The sequence below is a fragment of the Mytilus trossulus genome, chromosome 7 (genome assembly GCF_036588685.1).
Source record: "Mytilus trossulus isolate FHL-02 chromosome 7, PNRI_Mtr1.1.1.hap1, whole genome shotgun sequence".
Classification (NCBI taxonomy): Eukaryota; Metazoa; Mollusca; class Bivalvia; order Mytilida; family Mytilidae; genus Mytilus; species Mytilus trossulus.
Genome location: NC_086379.1, coordinates 81,227,560 through 81,246,418, shown reverse-complemented (window position 1 = coordinate 81,246,418; position 18,859 = coordinate 81,227,560). Strand labels below are relative to the sequence as shown.

Below are 18,859 nucleotides of genomic sequence, written 5' to 3'. Positions count from 1 at the left end.
TATACAAATGTTGATCAATAAATCTTCTATCCTGTGATACATGCTCCATAGGTAGACATGACACTTTTATTTTTATTGCATTATTTTGATTTTTAAAGGTTCAGCGCATGCGTTTTTGTTATTTGTGCAGCCAGTATTTTGGGTAATCTTAATTTACACCCAACATTGCAATGACCGTAAATAAAATGTCCGGTACAAAAAAACAATCATTCCAAAGTATTAAGATCATTTATTTTAAGCAGATAAGTTGTTTATCTCAATGCGGTTTATCATTATTTCTTTTTTATCGATAGTTCTATAGAAACTAAAAGACTTCTTAATAACTATATGTCTTTTGCATTTATTCCCTATATCATTTAAATATTCCAGTGGTATCAAGTTTTTCCTTTAACTGTTCTTTTTGTTACTGACTTAAATTGCTGAGTGGAAGTCGTACGGGTCCAGCATTTAGCCCAGAAACCATATTAAATATTGCCTTTGCTATATTAATGCCTGAACCTGGAATGGCTGCACCTGAAGTTTAATAGAAACGAAGTTAAATGATAACGAAATTAAAGAAAAGAAATAAAAACTACAAATAATTGTTGATAATAGGAATTTAGAGAAAACACGTTGATATCGTTTGACAGTAAATGCAATAAAATGATATAATAGAATAAAAAAAAAAAATATATTGACACCCACATTTATGGTGGGAGGAAGAACACTTGATTGTAATGTTTATTGTTACGTATTTCTTTGCAGTATTATAGAAGTAATGGTGACTAATGAATGATTATGACATATTTTAATTCTTATATACTTGTAATACTTATCATAATTATTTTGTCATTTTTTATAGAAAACATAAACTCGTAATTGTTTCCCTTACCAAAGCAATGTTTTTTTTCTAAATAAACCATTTATTTCGTCTTTGAAACTTTATTCATATGGATTATTCTTTACTTCTATAACAAGACGTGGCAAATCGGTAATGCGAAAATTCTTATCACTTATTATTACATATACAAGTTCTGTTTTAGTAATAACATTAACGATACCAATGTTCCTGCACCAGATGCGCATTTCGACAATACTTGTCTCTTCGGTGAAGCTTCTGGCCAAATTATTCCAAATCCACAGCTTATTTACAAGATGAAGAGCTATAATCAAAAGGTCCAAAAAGTATGGCCAAATCAGTAAAAAGAATCAGAGTTTTGCATGAGGGAGATACATTCCTTAATTTATAATAATTTCTTACATTTTGTAACAGAACATTTTAATACCACAAAAACCCATATTTTAAAATGACGTATGGTATTCCTTTCGTTATATTCATTTGACTTTTCATGTTTCTTTTTGTCATAAAGCTCTTTACATGTTTATGTCTACATCATTGGCTTGCAATATCCGGCGTTTGGCGTTCCTGCTGAAGGTAAACACAGGACGCATGATATTATTAAAGCGTTGCTTAAAAAAAAGAAAAGACAGAAAATAAAAAAATACTGGAAAATACATAACGGAAAGTCTCTTATCAAATGGCAAATCAAAAACCCAAAAACATCAATCAAATGGACAACAATTTATATAAAAAAAAGAAGATGTGGTATGATTGCCAATGAGACAACTATCCACAAAAGACCAAAATGACACAAACATCTTGTATTATTTTAATTTTAGTTTCTTGTGTACAATTTGGAAATTAGTATGGCCTTCATTATCCCTGAACTAGTATATATTTGTTTAGGGGCCAGCTGAAGGACGCCTCCGGGTGCGGGAATTTCTCGCTTCATTGAAGACCTGTTGGTGACCTTCTGCTGTTGTTTTTTATTTGGTCGGGTTGTTGTCTCTTTGACACATTCCCCATTTCCATTCTCAATTTTATTAACAATTATAGGTCACCGTATAGTTATAGTTTTTTTCACATAAAGTGAAAAGAAAATGGTAAAAATTGTGAACTCTTATTAAAAAATTGAAACCGTAAAGTACTTATCAAATGTCAAAATCAAAATCTCAAGCACATCAAACGAATTGAAAACAACTATCATGTTCCTGACATTCAAGTGAGTGTACCAAAGGTCTGCATACTTTGCTTATGCATGTATATACGTACACGTATATATTAATTTAACCTGTTGATACTATTTGTAATGCTTTCTGTTATTTAATGCTTACTTATTCAAGGTTATAGCTCGTCTATATATCAGTTTGTTATTACTATAAAGTTTAACTTCTTCTTATTAGGAACAAAAATATGTTTCCATTCTCGATTATACTGTATGCCTTGCCACACAATTATTTTCATTTACCTATGTATATAATTGTATATAGCGGCTTTTTATTCAAGGTTTTTAAATTGTTTAACATCTCACAGCAGTAGACTACTGTTGTCTTTATATATCACTCCTTATTTTATTGACTTTGTATTTACATGGAGCTTTGAATATATCCATAACAAATGCATTGTATCAAAAGTATGTTATATAATAACAACTACACATGAACTAATGAATAACTTCTGTCATATTTCTGAATTGGCACCTGTATTTTCTAATGTAGAAAATGGTGCATTAAACCTTGTTTTATAGCTAGCAAAACATATCACTTGTATGAAAAGCACTGTTTAATGGTAAAATGAAGTTGTTCTCTCAACTTATCAATGGCATGAAATGATGACGATCTAAGTTTGTAAAGTAAATCGTTACAAATCATAAAACTACATTATATCTGATTGACGCTTCTAGTTGTGAATATTTCGCCAGAATATTTTTATTACCTCCGTTTACTGTAGAAAGAATGATGGAAAGAAATTTATACAGGCGTTTAGATTACATTTGTACGGTAAAATAATACTTTTAGTCTTTTTGACTGCGTTCGTGCAGACTGTTGTTCTCAAATGCCGAACTGAGGGAATCGATGGACAATTGTGGAAATTGCCTTGTATGGAATAGTCATAGAAATGTATAAAGACTGAAGGCCCCTACCGTGTTTGAATGTTTTGTTGCTTTTTTAACTATAATTATGAATCTTTACATGGTTGGCTTTTATGTGTAACATTTCACTAAATCGTAAAAATGTCTACAAAATCTAAACTTCATTTTAAGTAACTGCTTTTAAAATGATATATGTTGATGTAAGTTCATGTTATTGAGCTGCGCCTTTAAATAGTTAGCACTAAAGGCATGCAGTGAATATCACCTACATAATCCAACCTTTTATGAGTATGTACATACACAAGGAAGTACGATATTAAAACTGCGGCGACATAATTTTGAAACTAAGGGATTTCTGAAATGCATATAAAATATTATTTTTGTCGCCTGACTTTTCTTCAATCTTTCAAATGTATCATTCTTTCAGCGCGTCAAAGATTGTACAGATTTTCTTGAGTCTTGATAAGTTGAACTAGTTTCTAGACTGGTAGACGTTAGTTTCAGGGGGTATTAACAGCTTGATGTCCCCATACTTAGTGCGGAACGCAGCGAATACACTACTTTAATGTACTACTGCTTATTTCATGCCATTGAAAGTGTCCAGGGTCCCCGATTATATCTTCTCGCAGTGGGGATTGGGGGAACGGATGCCCAAACCTTTACATATAATTCAGATTTCAAAAATACATACCTTTTCATATATTGCGTCGGTAAAAATGCAAACTATTCCTATATTGGTCGGGTTTTGTGTGGAGTGTTGAAAAAGTGGAATACAGACATGTCGAAAATTACAGGGCTTTTTCCTTAAGAAGTAATGTGAACTTCATTGATCTTATCATATATTTCTGATCGTTTTTCTCCACCTTTTCACATATTTTTAAGCTGCAAATGTAACATATTCTAGCGGCACGTCATATAACCTTGTATTTAGTAAGTCCGCATCGAGGGAAACATGAACATCCAGCATTCTTCTGATAAATATTCTAAATAATGACATGCACTACCCTTATGAGCTCTCATTCAATGCTTGGCTTGGCTTCATTTTTTGGTTATTCATTTTCTTTTGTCAGCTCACTTTTACAAAAATGTTACCGTAGATCATCACTGAAGAGACATTAATTGTCAAGTGCGCATTTTGTACAGTGAAATGAATACCTAGGCCGTACAGTGATCTATATACATTTGTCCACGTCATATAAACTCTGATGGATGTTTGGCTCATAAAATGCAATGTCACATTTCCTTTTTATTATATTCATTATATTCCGGTTATTAACTGAAACTGCCATAGGCAAGTCTATCAAAATAGTTAAATAGGAAACTGACATCAATACAAACTTGACTTTCCCGACTTTGGCTTTACTCTATTGTCATTTTGGTTTATAAGCTCTTCATATTCTTTATAAGCTTTCGATTTTCATATTTCTCGGCCTTTAGCATCACTGAAGAGACATTTATTGTAAAAACGCACATCTGGTGCAGAAAAATTAGAACCGTTAATGTTATTGATGTAAAAACAGACAAACAACCAATCATGGGATTAAAACAATCAAAATGAACAAAGACACGAATAGAAAAAATACTAGCTACATCATTTAGTTAAGCTACTCATGCTTTCAAAGCATCATGTCATACAATTCCAAAGTTATTTTAGTAATGTTAAAGCTAGGAACAGATAAAGCAGTTGTTATTTCAGGCCCATGTTGGGGTCTATTGACATTGTCAGTATAACCACATTTGAACTTGGGTATGTACCGTGCGTCTTTGGGCAACTGCATGGCATCGTCCTTGAATTTGTGTAATGCATTTGTCACTTATTATAACACAAGTGAAACTGTTGGGTTTTTCGTTAGTTATCGCATCTCTAATTTTTGAAGAACTCAGATGCATAGAAATTCGTGCAGTGTACACCTGTTGCTATAAAATTCTTTTAGTTTCACATTGGTATTGAATTAGGTTTGTTTAACTTAGATTATTTCTGCAAACAACTTTTGCCTGATATAGACATAAAAATAATTCCACATATGACTAAGGTAAATTGTTGGCTTCTGTTCTTTTCTGGTAATTTTTGGTTTACCCATATTTCGAATTGGTACCGTTTCAAATACCACCTAATCTACACTTAATGAAGCAATTAGGAAGTCAGTCATGATTGTAAAATTTGTGATATTTCAAAAAACTTAAATTTGATTACAACAATAGATTGTCTGTTGGAGAATTTAAAATATGTGCATACTAGTTGGAGACAATGAATGCGAAAGATATATCGATTGTACAACATTCTGTGAGATCACAATTATTTTTGCTAAGGGAAAAGTTTTCACATACTATGGGGGAAAATTAACGTGAAATTAATTACCAGGAAAAATTTCAATATTGAATTTGTTGTTTGAGGGTATCTTGGTGAACATCGTCTTAATCTGGTAGGCCAGGTTTTTTTTCTTATTGAGTATTTACAAGATTTATCACATGTGTGTTTGATTTAGGTTTGTCCATGCTTGTCGTATCATTTGCATATTTATCTGCAGTATTTATTTCAGCTGTGAAAGGATTCGTGTATGTTTATTTCCATGAAAAATACACAACTGCGAACTGTCACAAGAAAGTTGCATTAGTTATTTGGAACCTGGATATATCGTACTTTAAAAAAAAAATGACCCGTGGTAACAAAATAATTCGAACAATTTGAAGCGATTAGAAATAGAACTGGATACATGCCACCTAGAAAATATATCAATATTAAACAAAGACAGTTCATTTATTTTCAATGTGTGCGATTTGATTTTTGATGTGTAAAGTTGATGTCACTAACAGACGCCGATTGTGTAAGTTGAATCAAACCTTGTTTTGAACTGCTACCTGATAAAATTCAACATGAACTTAGAACAACAAAATTTGGACACCCTTAGCCATAAGTTTAGTTTATCAAGCATCAACATTATATCTAAACGAGCTCTATATGTACATATCACAGATGTCTGCTTTTGTCGGCAGAGTTTTGAACTGATTTGTCAATCAGATTGTCAATCCACTGCAAAAACAGACCATTCAGTAATCCTACTAGTTTATACGATTTTTTAAAACTTTTATCAAATGTTTGATAGAACATGGTGAATAAAAGGACTTTGCTATCCTTTTACGTTTGGTTTATGTCTCATGAACTGCTTTAATTCAACACTCAAGAATATACACTTTCTTTTATTACATATGTTAATTTGATTGTTAAAGGTTCAACGTACGAGATTATTCGTTCATGCATCCATATTATTCAAAATATTCACAAAAACATTGTAATGACAATACAATAAGATCCCCATTAATGAAACCATCATTCCAAGATAAGGGTAATTTTTTTGAACAGGTTCATCTTAAGGCTGCATATCATATGAGTTGTTTCTAAAGATAGTTCATGGAAACTAAAAGACTTAAATCATTGATTCCTAGATTATTTTTTAAAGATACCAGTGGAATCAATTTTCTCCTTCAATTGTTGCTTTTGTTCCTGACTTAAGTCGGTGAGTGGCAGTCGTACAGGTCCAGCATTAAGCCCAGATACTATGTTAAACATTGCTTTCGCTACATTTATGCCGGCACCTGGAGTATAGAAGTACTCAATAAATAAAAGGAAAAAAAACCAACAGTAGTTGTAAATAATAGGAATTAAAATAAACATGTTGATTTCATTTGACATTAATGGTCCTAAAATGACTTAATCGAACAAATTAAAAACAATAAAAACATATATCGACACCCACAGTTATAGTGGGAGGATGATCAATTAGTTTTATTGTTATTGTTCCGCATTTCTTTGCAGTTACATGTATAGTGAATAGATGGTGACTTATAATCAATCATCACATATTTGTATTCTTGAACAGTTTAAGCTCGTAGTGAATTCTCTTACTGACAAAAAGCTGTTCACTTATTATAAATCCGGATTTGGTTATACTTAATTTCATTTTTGGTTTGATCCGCTCCTCAATATTTGTATTATATTTTGAATATACATAAATATTCACGCCTCGAGCATCAATAAAGAGACATTAATTTTCGAAATACACATATGTTTTATCCGTTTATCTTCTTTGTTACAGATATATAAAAGTTACGTTTGATTGAAATCACGTATGCAGTTCATTTCTTTATATGTATCAGGCATTGAGGTTTCATTTTGATCATTGGGTTTTTCGCATGTTTATTTCATATACATCAATGTCTGGATTTGAGCGTTCCCGCTAAAGTTAATGCGGAAAAGTTATTCGAGATCATGGTAGTAATCACGTGTTGTTTTTATTTTTTTTCCCAGCAAATGATTTTACCAAAGCTTGATTTACATCCTTTTACATGTTTATACTTACCAAATTCTGATCGAATTGTGTTGATTTCTTGTGCTTGACACTATAATACAAAGGTCAAAATCCTTTCATTTGCAAACAAAATGAATGTTCTGAAAAAACTGTTCTTTTATATTTTGTTGTTACACTTTTGTCCCATGTGTAAGGTAGAGTTGATAAGTATTAGTAATGTTTACCTCACCACATTCGTACCGTTCCCCAGATAGGAGTCTGTATGTTAAGGGTGTCGTTAGTTGTATTTTTTCTTTTATATAAATTGCATTGTTATAAATCAGGCCGTTTAGTTTTTTTTTCTTTGAACTGTTTTTCATATTGTCATATCGCATTTTTTGTTTTCTTTTTTATTCTATCTGAATATGTGGAATTGCTTATAGTTGCTTTATTCAACCCTTTTTAACCGGATTTTTTTGACAAAAATGTCGGTTATTAAATTGGGGATGCTCGGCGGGCGGGCGGGCGGTCGGGCGGGCGGCAATCAAATGTTGTCCGTGCATTAACTCATGAACCGTTCAACCAAAGCTTTTAAAATTTTAATATGTTGTTACTGACAACTAAACGAAGGTCAAGTTCAATAATGGCCATTTTGACTTTTACCGTTCAGGAGTTATGGTTTTTGAAAGATTGAAAAATGGTGTTTCCAGTCGTGTCCGTGCATTTTCTCATGAACCATTCAACAAAAGCTTTTCAAATTTTAATATGTTGTTACTGATGACAAAATAGAGGTCAAGTTCAATAATGACGATTTTGACTTTTATCGTTCAGGAGTTATGGTTCTTGAAAGATCGTAAAATGGTGTTTCCATTCACGTTGTTGCATTTACTCACAAACCATTCAATCTAATTAGCTTTTCAAATTTTAATATGTTGATACTGATGACAAAATAGAGGTCAAATTTGATATTGACGATTTTCACTTTCACCAATCATCAGTAATGGTTCTTGTGACATTGCCAGGACACAAATAAATGCTAATAAATCCGGTTTGCTGTCGTTGTGACAGCCTCTTGTTAGCTATGAGTCTAGTGTTTTTAAGGGATTATAACATCAAAAAGTAGAACTTATTTTTGCGGACACCGTCATAAGTTACAAAATATTAAGGCAATCAAGTGGCACATTATGATAATCGTAAGACAATTTGCGTCTGGCGTATATACAAAATTGAGTCCTGGTATCTATGATGAGTATGTTTACAACAACTGGGTCGATGCCACTGCTGGTGGAGATTTATTTCCCAGAGGATATCACAAGATTAGAAGTCAGCACTTTATGTGCTGACATGAATTATCATTGATATGGTTAACTGCTAGTAGTCTGTTGTTATTAATGTATTATTGTCATTTTGTTTATTTTCTTTGGTTACATCTTCTGACATCAGACTCGGACTTCTCTTGAACTGAATTTTAATGTGCGTATTGTTATGCTTTTACTTTTCTACATCGGTTAGAGGTATAGGGGGAGGGTTGAGATCTCACAAACATGTTTAATCCCGCCGCATTTTTGCGCCTGTCCCAAGTCAGGAGCCTCTGGCCTTTGTTAGTCTTGTATCATTTAAATTTTAGTTTCTTGTGTACAATTTGGAAATTAGTATGGCGTTCATTATCACTGAACTAGTATATATTTGTTTAGGGACCAGCTGAAGGACGCCTCCGGGTGCGGGAATTTCTCGCTTCATTGAAGACCTGTTGGTGACCTTCTGCTGTTGTTTTTTTATTTGGTCGGGTTGTTGTCTCTTTGACACATTCCCCATTTCCATTCTCAATTTTATTATATTTATAAATTACTGTTCACAAAATGTTGATTTTTTTAATGCTTTTCTACCTCAGGCAAAGATTACCTTACCTGTATTTGGCAAAACGTTTAGGATTTTTTGTCCTCAATGCTCTTCAACTTTGTACTTTATTTTGCCTTTTTAACTTTTTTGGATTCGAGCGTCACTGATGAGTCTTTTGAAGACGAAACGCGCGTCTGGCGTATATACAAATTTAGTCCTGGTATCTATGATAAGTTTATTTACAGGAAATTTCCATTTGAAATATTTCTTATAATAAGCGTGTAATACATGACAATTTGATATTAAAAAAACTTGCAGAATTGTTAAGTCAAAAGTAGTTTACCGATGTCATACACTAATGAAGGAAACAAATCAATGAAACCAAAGCGAAATGTATTTTGTTCACACAGTACATACATAGTTAGGTAAAATGTGTAACTATAGATTAAGGTAACAATATTAAATAGATACCTGATACTTGCTTGCTGTTTTCATATCACTTTTATCAAAAGCCGTCTTGATATTGTCAAATAACTGTCCAAGAAATGATGCTATAACTGGCACTTCTATTCCTAGTGACAGACTAGTTAGCAGTTGCTGAAATGATTGGATGATATAAATTAGTGATCAGAAACAGGTTGTATGATACAGTGTTCTTAAAATATTTACCAATGGGTCAAAACAAGCTATGATTTTATAAAACGAAGTAAAAAATACTAGAATTAGGAATCGGACTTTTCCGCAGATAATTGCCAAAAGACACGAACAATCAAAACCAAGGAGTTAACAAAAACTCACAAAACCAAGGGACCTTTACATCAACAGTTATAAATAATAAATAAGAAACAACACGAAACTCCGCTAAAAAAACGGGAGGTGCTCCGGAAGGGTAGGCATAGCTACCATAGAAAGTCATCCTTATCAAAGTGTATTAAATCTGCGCCTGGTATTGCATTTTCCTTCATAGAACACGACCTTATGCAGTATGTGATGTCACTTTTTATTTAATTTGAATTCATTTTTAATCCAAAAACAACTGTTGGAATATACTGACCACATCTGACCCTATCATGACCTGGAACTTCTTTGGATTAACCATCAAACATCGATGAGCATTGGGAAGTTCTCTTGATGAATGCTTTAAACCAACCAGGTTCGGAATTTTACTTTCAGCGAGCTCCAAGAATTTTGCGTCATTCACTAATAAAAAAAACCAAAAAGTTCATTCTTATAATATGTCATATATAATTAAAAATTGACAGTTTCGAAATATATTTACAAAATGCTGCAGTCTAAAATAAATCTTTGTACTATGTCACATTGGAAAAAAATCTATTTTGAAATCTCTTTCATGTTTGGGAGTGTGTGTGTGGGCATTTTTTTAAAATTATATTCATTTTTAATTTGATTATTTCTTTGTACTATTTCTTTGGATTATTCTGCCCAAAAGTGAGTACAATGATTGGGACATAAATATTGTATTCTGTAGTCCTGTTATACATTCGAGGTTGTGATGTTTTGGATGGTGTATACAATATAAGGTACCATTGCTACCGAAAATTGGCAAAAAATAAAGATTAGAAAAACAATGAAGTCCTGAATAATATAATGCTTAAAATACAAAGAATAGAAAATGATTGGCAAACTTGATAAATTACCGAAAAAAATGTGTATTATAATATTTACTCACGATAAACCCCAGTGAAGAAATTGATACAGTAATAGAAGAATGGTGTATTTGGTGCTGCTGAAGCTACTTTGGAAATATACTCCACTAATGTTTCTGCAATAAAATACAAAACAACACTATGAAATCAGTGACACTAAAACTAGAATTATTTTCCTGCTATAAAATGTAAAATTTTCCTGCTATAAAATGTAAATAAACTCATCATAGATACCAGGACTAAATTTAGTATACGCCAGAATAAATGTTCCTGCTATAAAATGTAAAATTTTCCTGCTATAAAATGTAAAATTTTCCTGCTATAAAATGTAAAATTTACTGTTATAAAATATAAATTATTCCTGCTATAAAATGTAAAAAAAAGTGTAACGTTGTTTTGAGTAAAACATTTTATGTTTAATGAAATTTAGATTACCCAATGAGTCTGGTTTGTAGAAAGATGGTGCAAAACATGCTATAGCTTCAACCCCAATATTTTCTGCATGCCTTGCCTATAAAGATAACAAAACATGACACCGTTATTGTAAGACAATTAACGCTAATATGTTTTAATGAAGATTTGCCGTGTCTTTTAATAGTTGTATCATAAATATTGTTCAACACACACACAAAAATTAAATAAAGTGTTTATTAAAGTGTCACATATTGATTGCAGTAAAAAGAATTCATACACTATATGCATACATGATAAAACAACAAGTATTCAGCCAAATATATGCCTTACGATACACTAGATACCAAATAATTATTTAAGACCAAGACACCGTAAAACATTAAATAAAACACTAGATTTAACAAACATATATATAGTGGAAGAAGAAGAAAGTTGTGGTAAGATTGACAATGAGAGAACTTTCCACCAGGTAACGAATGTCAAAGAAGTTAAGAACTATGTGTTAATCTGGTACGGCAAAATACCTGAATCTGTGTACGGCTTCACTGTGATATGTATATTCCTAAGTACATCAGTTAATATTAGTGTGATCAAAACTTGATTAACATACCAGCAATACTTCGAAATAGCTTGCAGTAACTATAATCAAATTTTCAATATGGTATTATATTCAAGTAATATTATGTCACTTGTACATATGGTGTTTTTTTAATAAAACATGAATGATATTGTCTGTTCTTTACTTTTTTCTTAACTGTTTCTATATACTCCTTTCTCATCAGGAACAATCAGTTGTAAAACAAAATGAAAGCAGGGAAGTTAACAATGAGAGCTATATGACTATCACTACCAAAAATGAATAACCACAGCACAGACAAGAAATATTGCTAGTGATTGCCTACAATAATATTATTGCCCATTAGGGAAGTTCATGATTATTGAACTAAGCTACTATATTTAAACAAACCAGTTCTTGGGAATCTTTATAATTGTTAGTTCCAATGTGAAGGATAATGCCAAACCTACAATATGATAAAAGATTTTAAGGTTATTCAGGTTGGTCGGCTATTCCTGGTTTTTTTTCTTTCTTTTTTCGACAAGCGGAGAAGGGGTATAGCCAATGGGAAACTATCTACCACAGTTTAAATAAAGACATTTGTTTTTGTTGGGTATTTTTCTTGTTGCGTTAACATGTTTTCAACATTGTAAGCATTATATTATAGATGTTACCGATTGTTGCTACCTATTTTTGTCATATGAAAATCGATGTTATATACAAATACTAAAATCTTTGGATGAACTTATATTTCGATTCAACCTATGTTTTGTCAACGTTTTAAAGGGCATCATTTTCAACCACCCATTTAATCTACAAACCCTTGGTCTCGAACTTTTGTTGAACTCAACAAAATTGCTGAAAAAAATTCAAGTCGGAACTGAAACTTTTTTTGCATTCTACCCTTTTAAGGCTGTTTAAGCATTTAGTCTTATACAGACAATTTCTTTCTTGATTTTCATTTTTCAAAAATCATATTTGATTTTAAATTTGCATACAATCTATTTTGATTGTGTCACAGTAATTGTTCAACATCACCACTTTAACTTACCTTCCTTTCGAGACTTTGACCCATGCCTCAGCTGTTTGTTTTCTCTCCTCTAAAGTCAAAGACAACCCTTCTGCCAATGTTCCATTCACTATGAAATAATTGATGATTTAATGTGATAGGATTGGGATGATACACATTAGATCATTCCTTTAGGATATTTGTGACTTTTATATGTAACATTTAATTTTTGAAAGGTTTGCAAGAATACGAAAGATAATTAGTATGGAATAAAGTATAAAAAAGAAGATGTGGTATGATTGCCAATGAGTCAACTATCCTCAAAAGACCAAAATGACACAGACATTAACAACTTTGAGACTTATTAAAATAATTGTGTTGTAAAAAATCATATATTGTCTTGTTACTTACCGAAAAGATATGTGAACTTCTGACTAACAAGGTATTTTGCATACTCTTCAAAGCCATCAAAGTTGATTTCACTAAAAACAAAACAATGTCGTTTAAAATGTTGGTTACTTTATGTGGGATCAAATTACACTGTGTTTGTTATACAGTGTTTATTCAATGTGAATTTGAAAAGATGTTGTTAATCGATCATAATATGGTTATTTCCTGCAGTGGAATGGGTGTTTCTATTCATCAATTTTTACAACTTTTGATAACTATTTACACCACTGGGTCGATGCCACTGCTGGTGGACGTTTCGTCCCCGAGGGTTTCACCAGCCCAGTAGTCAGCACTTCGGTGTTGACATGAATATCAATTATATGGTCATTTTTATAAATTCTCTGTTTTAAAAAACTTTGTATTTTTAAAAAAACTAAGGATTTTCTTACCCCAGGAGTAGATTACCTTAGCCGTATTTGGCACAACTTTTTGGAATTTTGGGTCCTCAATGCTCTTCAACTTTGTATTTGTTTGGCTTTTTAACTATTTCGATCTGAGCGTCACTGATGAGTCTTGTGTAGACGAAACGCGCGTCTGGCGTATAAAATTATAATCCTGGTACTTTTGATAACTATTTACACCACTGGGTCGATGCCACTGCTGGTGGACGTTTCGTCCCCGAGGGTATCACCAGCCCAGTAGTCAGCACTTCGGTGTTGACATGAATATCAATTATATGGTCATTTTTATAAATTCTCTGTTTTAAAAAACTTTGTATTTTTCAAAAAACTAAGGATTTTCTTACCCCAGGAGTAGATTACCTTAGCCGTATTTGGCACAACTTTTTGGAATTTTGGGTCCTCAATGCTCTTCAACTTTGTATTTGTTTGGCTTTTTAACTATTTCGATCTGAGCGTCACTGATGAGTCTTATGTAGACGAAACGCGCGTCTGGCGTATAAAATTATAATCCTGGTACTTTTGATAACTATTTACACCACTGGGTCGATGCCACTGCTGGTGGACGTTTCGTCCCCGAGGGTATCACCAGCCCAGTAGTCAGCACTTCGGTGTTGACATGAATATCAATTATATGGTCATTTTTATAAATTCTCTGTTTTAAAAAACTTTGTATTTTTAAAAAAACTAAGGATTTTCTTACCCCAGGAGTAGATTACCTTAGCCGTATTTGGCACAACTTTTTGGAATTTTGGGTCCTCAATGCTCTTCAACTTTGTATTTGTTTGGCTTTTTAACTATTTCGATCTGAGCGTCACTGATGAGTCTTATGTAGACGAAACGCGCGTCTGGCGTATAAAATTATAATCCTGGTACTTGTGATAACTATTTACACCACTGGGTCGATGCCACTGCTGGTGGACGTTTCGTCCCCGAGGGTATCACCAGCCCAGTAGTCAGCACTTCGGTGTTGTCATGAATATCAATTATATGGTCATTTTTATAAATTCTCTGTTTTAAAAAACTTTGTATTTTTCAAAAAACTAAGGATTTTCTTACCCCAGGAGTAGATTATCTTAGCCGTATTTGGCACAACTTTTTGGAATTTTGGGTCCTCAATGCTCTTCAACTTTGTATTTGTTTGGCTTTTTAACTATTTCGATCTGAGCGTCACTGATGAGTCTTATGTAGACGAAACGCGCGTCTGGCGTATAAAATTATAATCCTGGTACTTTTGATAACTATTTACACCACTGGGTCGATGCCACTGCTGGTGGACGTTTCGTCCCCGAGGGTATCACCAGCCCAGTAGTCAGCACTTCGGTGTTGACATGAATATCAATTATATGGTCATTTTTATAAATTCTCTGTTTTAAAAAACTTTGTATTTTTCAAAAAACTAAGGATTTTCTTACCCCAGGAGTAGATTACCTTAGCCGTATTTGGCACAACTTTTTGGAATTTTGGGTCCTCAATGCTCTTCAACTTTGTATTTGTTTGGCTTTTTAACTATTTCGATCTGAGCGTCACTGATGAGTCTTATGTAGACGAAACGCGCGTCTGGCGTATAAAATTATAATCCTGGTACTTTTGATAACTATTTACACCACTGGGTCGATGCCACTGCTGGTGGACGTTTCGTCCCCGAGGGTTTCACCAGCCCAGTAGTCAGCACTTCGGTGTTGACATGAATATCAATTATATGGTCATTTTTATAAATTCTCTGTTTTAAAAAACTTTGTATTTTTAAAAAAACTAAGGATTTTCTTACCCCAGGAGTAGATTACCTTAGCCGTATTTGGCACAACTTTTTGGAATTTTGGGTCCTCAATGCTCTTCAACTTTGTATTTGTTTGGCTTTTTAACTATTTCGATCTGAGCGTCACTGATGAGTCTTGTGTAGACGAAACGCGCGTCTGGCGTATAAAATTATAATCCTGGTACTTTTGATAACTATTTACACCACTGGGTCGATGCCACTGCTGGTGGACGTTTCGTCCCCGAGGGTATCACCAGCCCAGTAGTCAGCACTTCGGTGTTGACATGAATATCAATTATATGGTCATTTTTATAAATTCTCTGTTTTAAAAAACTTTGTATTTTTCAAAAAACTAAGGATTTTCTTACCCCAGGAGTAGATTACCTTAGCCGTATTTGGCACAACTTTTTGGAATTTTGGGTCCTCAATGCTCTTCAACTTTGTATTTGTTTGGCTTTTTAACTATTTCGATCTGAGCGTCACTGATGAGTCTTATGTAGACGAAACGCGCGTCTGGCGTATAAAATTATAATCCTGGTACTTTTGATAACTATTTACAATGCAAGAAAACATTAGTTGAATTTCTTGAGATTTCTTTTGAATCAAGTGACTAATTAGTATAGACAATATCAATATGTTATCTTTAACGAGTTTATCAACCCCTGGGCAGATTCCGGTGCCACTTGACGTTTTGACTCCGAGGGTTTCACCAGCCAAAATTTAATTCTTCTGTACTTACTTATAATTTAAATGAAACGGTAAATAAACTCATCATAGATGGTATTTTTTTTGTAAATTTTCATTGTTACATTACTTAATTTTTTTATTTTCTGAAACACTAAGGCTTTCTCTCCAACCCATATATGGCGTTATACAGCCTCCAAGCTTCTTATTTGATTTTGTATTCTAAATGTTTTAATATAAGTTCCAGCGATGAGTCTGGTGTAGTTGAAACGCGCTTCTTGTGTAACAAATTGTAATTCATGTATTTTAAATGAGTTTATGTGTTGGTCTTTCATAAAGAATTGTCTTGTTTTGTGTTACTTGAAGCAGCATGTGGTTTTTTATTATGTGGTCAAGTTTAAAATAAAAAATAATTAGTTAATCTTAATCTTAATGCAGGACCTTGAAGAGGAACCCCATTTGCGATTGTCGTTTTCTTATATGTTACTTTTTGTTTGTCTAAGATACATTAATAATTGTTATAAATCTTTTATAGTACCTATTAAGTCCATTTATAAATCTTGGTAGCTTTGATAGGCACAGATACATTTTAGTGATGACCATAGGTGAATCATAGCATTACTTTTGGTTTTTGTTGTGCTACATGATTGCTGTCTTATTAGTGTGTACTCATGCTTTGTTACTTCAATTTAATTTAAACTAGTACATAACACATACCCGTCATCCTTAAATAATGTAAATGGTGCACATACACATCCGTTCACTCTAAAATCCTCGAACTGCTGAAATGACAATTATAAGATAACATCTTTATTTCTGTGGTACGATTCCACAAAATTGTGAAAAAATTATGGTTTTCGAATTCATTTTCATTGGGAAAATAATATTTTTGTGATCGATTTCCTTTGATATACGTTGACTGTCCCTTTGGTGTCTTTCGTTGACTGTCCCTTTGGTGTCTTTCGTCCCTCTTTTATGTATGTCTGACATTGTCAATAATTGGCTTTGATAAAAGAAAACTATTTTATTCTAAACAAAAAATGCTATTATATTTAAAGCACATGATAGTGAAAAACAGAACTTTTTAAAAAAAAAAAGTAAAAAAGAAACAAAAAAATTGGATTTCCTCACAATGCACTATTTCGTTGATCATTATTTTTTCATTTTTCTTCTAATATAAATGATAAACAACAATAATGCAATTGCATCCGAACAAAACCAGATAATTCACGGTTGTTGAGACCAACCAATTCCTTATTTAGACTAAACATTTTATAACTTATCAGGATATTTTTTATTTATACATATATATATATTTACATTTAAAGACATTTTCTTGTTCTAACCACTAAATATATATATAGATTCAATAAAAAAAAAAGAATAATCAATCATTTGCCTTGATATGGGTGTATGTTTAAATTATATCATTTTAAACACAGTGTTAGCAATGTGAAAAATTAACACTTTATGACTGTTTCATTTTCATCTAAATTTAGTAATTACATATAAAAAAAAAATACCTTCTTTGATTCGCCCATATTTATGTTCAAATTCCAAGTCCTGATTACCCACACTTGGTTGGATCTGATAATAAGGTTAATATATTTATACTCACATACCTATGACAAAGTTATTTATAGTATTATAGATAACACACGATGTAGAATCATTATCCGTTGAAATGATATCGGGGTAAATCAAGCTATTACCTTAAAATGCATTCTACGTATATTAGCCATTCACCTCTATCCTTAATTCATTCTGAAAACTGGCTGACATGCAGCCTTACAATATTCTATTATATCTTGGGAAGATTAAAATACTTTGTGATGGTGGTCGTATAATGTTTAACTTTTAAAGTTACAACAATGCTACACGTCGATTAGTGGTTCTCTTGTGTTTACTACACCTTTCTTTCAAGCAAAACATTACCTTAATTTGGGAATTGCAATTTTATTTTTTTTAAATATTGAGGCATCCGTATTTCTTCCCGTCTATCAGTATATTCTTAAAACATAAATGTTTTGCAATTCTGTCTCATCATTTGATATTTTAGTTTAACATTTAACTCCAATTTACTATTTATTTCGGTTTCCATGGTAGACCGAACACACTATTTTTCTAACGAACAGGTTAGATCTATAAGTCGTGATGTTACACATATTAATAGATTAATAGAATAATGAATTGACATCGGAAAATAATATTGTATTACATAGGAAATATTCTATAATATCATAATCTTTTTCTATCCCAGAATATATATTTTTCATATATGAAAACTTTTTCAAATACATTGTAAAACACGATCTAACGATTTCAAAACAATAAATTGGCAATACAATCCAAGATTTTTTTCTGAAAAAGCTGTGTCACATCTGTTTTCTTCAAATATATCATCCATAACAGACAGATACTGTTTACCGAAAAGATGTTAAATTTCATGATTGAAACTTTCACACTCATCGAACGTTGGTATCTTACAGAATGGTCTTTTTAAAATATTATTTTTATGTAACTGTTGTACATAATCCAATAGATATATTGTAAACTAGGATGAAAATTTAAAACAAAAATGGTCTTTTCTGCTGATAACTGGTAACAAACCTGTTGGCACCATGTCTTTTCTGTCTTTGTTTGATTTTTTCTATATTTTCATTTCATTTCAGAATATTACATTTCTTCATAAGAAAATGCCTGTACCAAGTCAACAATATGACAGTTGTTATCCATTCGTTTGATGTGTTTGAGCTTTTGATTTTGCCATTTGATTTAGGACTATTATAAGTATTATTGTGAATTTACTTTTGACTATAATTGTAAAAAATGTTTTTTGGTCAATTACATGTCATTCAGTTCATGAAAATGCTATCTTCGACAAC

At 32.2% G+C, this 18,859-nt stretch overlaps 1 protein-coding gene across 2 annotated transcripts; it reads right to left on the bottom strand.

The window, feature by feature from the left end:
* Positions 1-6,095: 6,095 nt before the first annotated feature.
* Positions 6,096-17,609, bottom strand: LOC134727285 (N-acetylneuraminate lyase-like). Of its 2 annotated transcripts, none has more exons than XM_063591663.1 (11): positions 17,498-17,609; positions 16,692-16,756; positions 13,095-13,165; positions 12,726-12,813; positions 12,086-12,140; positions 11,140-11,215; positions 10,728-10,820; positions 10,092-10,237; positions 9,509-9,634; positions 7,271-7,310; positions 6,096-6,506 (listed from the first exon to the last, which is right to left on the bottom strand). In XM_063591663.1, the coding sequence occupies exons 1-11, from the start codon at positions 17,513-17,515 to the stop codon at positions 6,358-6,360; spliced, it is 927 nt and encodes a 308-aa protein (XP_063447733.1). In that variant the 5' UTR covers positions 17,516-17,609; the 3' UTR covers positions 6,096-6,357. The 2 variants fall into 2 exon arrangements, with proteins under 2 accessions (XP_063447733.1, XP_063447734.1); XM_063591664.1 differs by having other exon boundaries at positions 16,692-16,753; positions 17,498-17,565.
* Positions 17,610-18,859: the final 1,250 nt, after the last annotated feature.

What these genes read in the sequence shown, in the direction of transcription:
- LOC134727285 (XM_063591663.1), bottom strand. An exon ending in CTACAAACCAGACTCATTGG is followed by an intron (nt 10,821 to 11,139) that starts GTAATCTAAATT and finishes ATTTTATTGCAG; the next exon opens with AAACATTAGTGGAGTATATT. An exon ending in AAACAGCAAGCAAGTATCAG is followed by an intron (nt 7,311 to 9,508) that starts GTATCTATTTAA and finishes TTTGTATTATAG; the next exon opens with TGTCAAGCACAAGAAATCAA.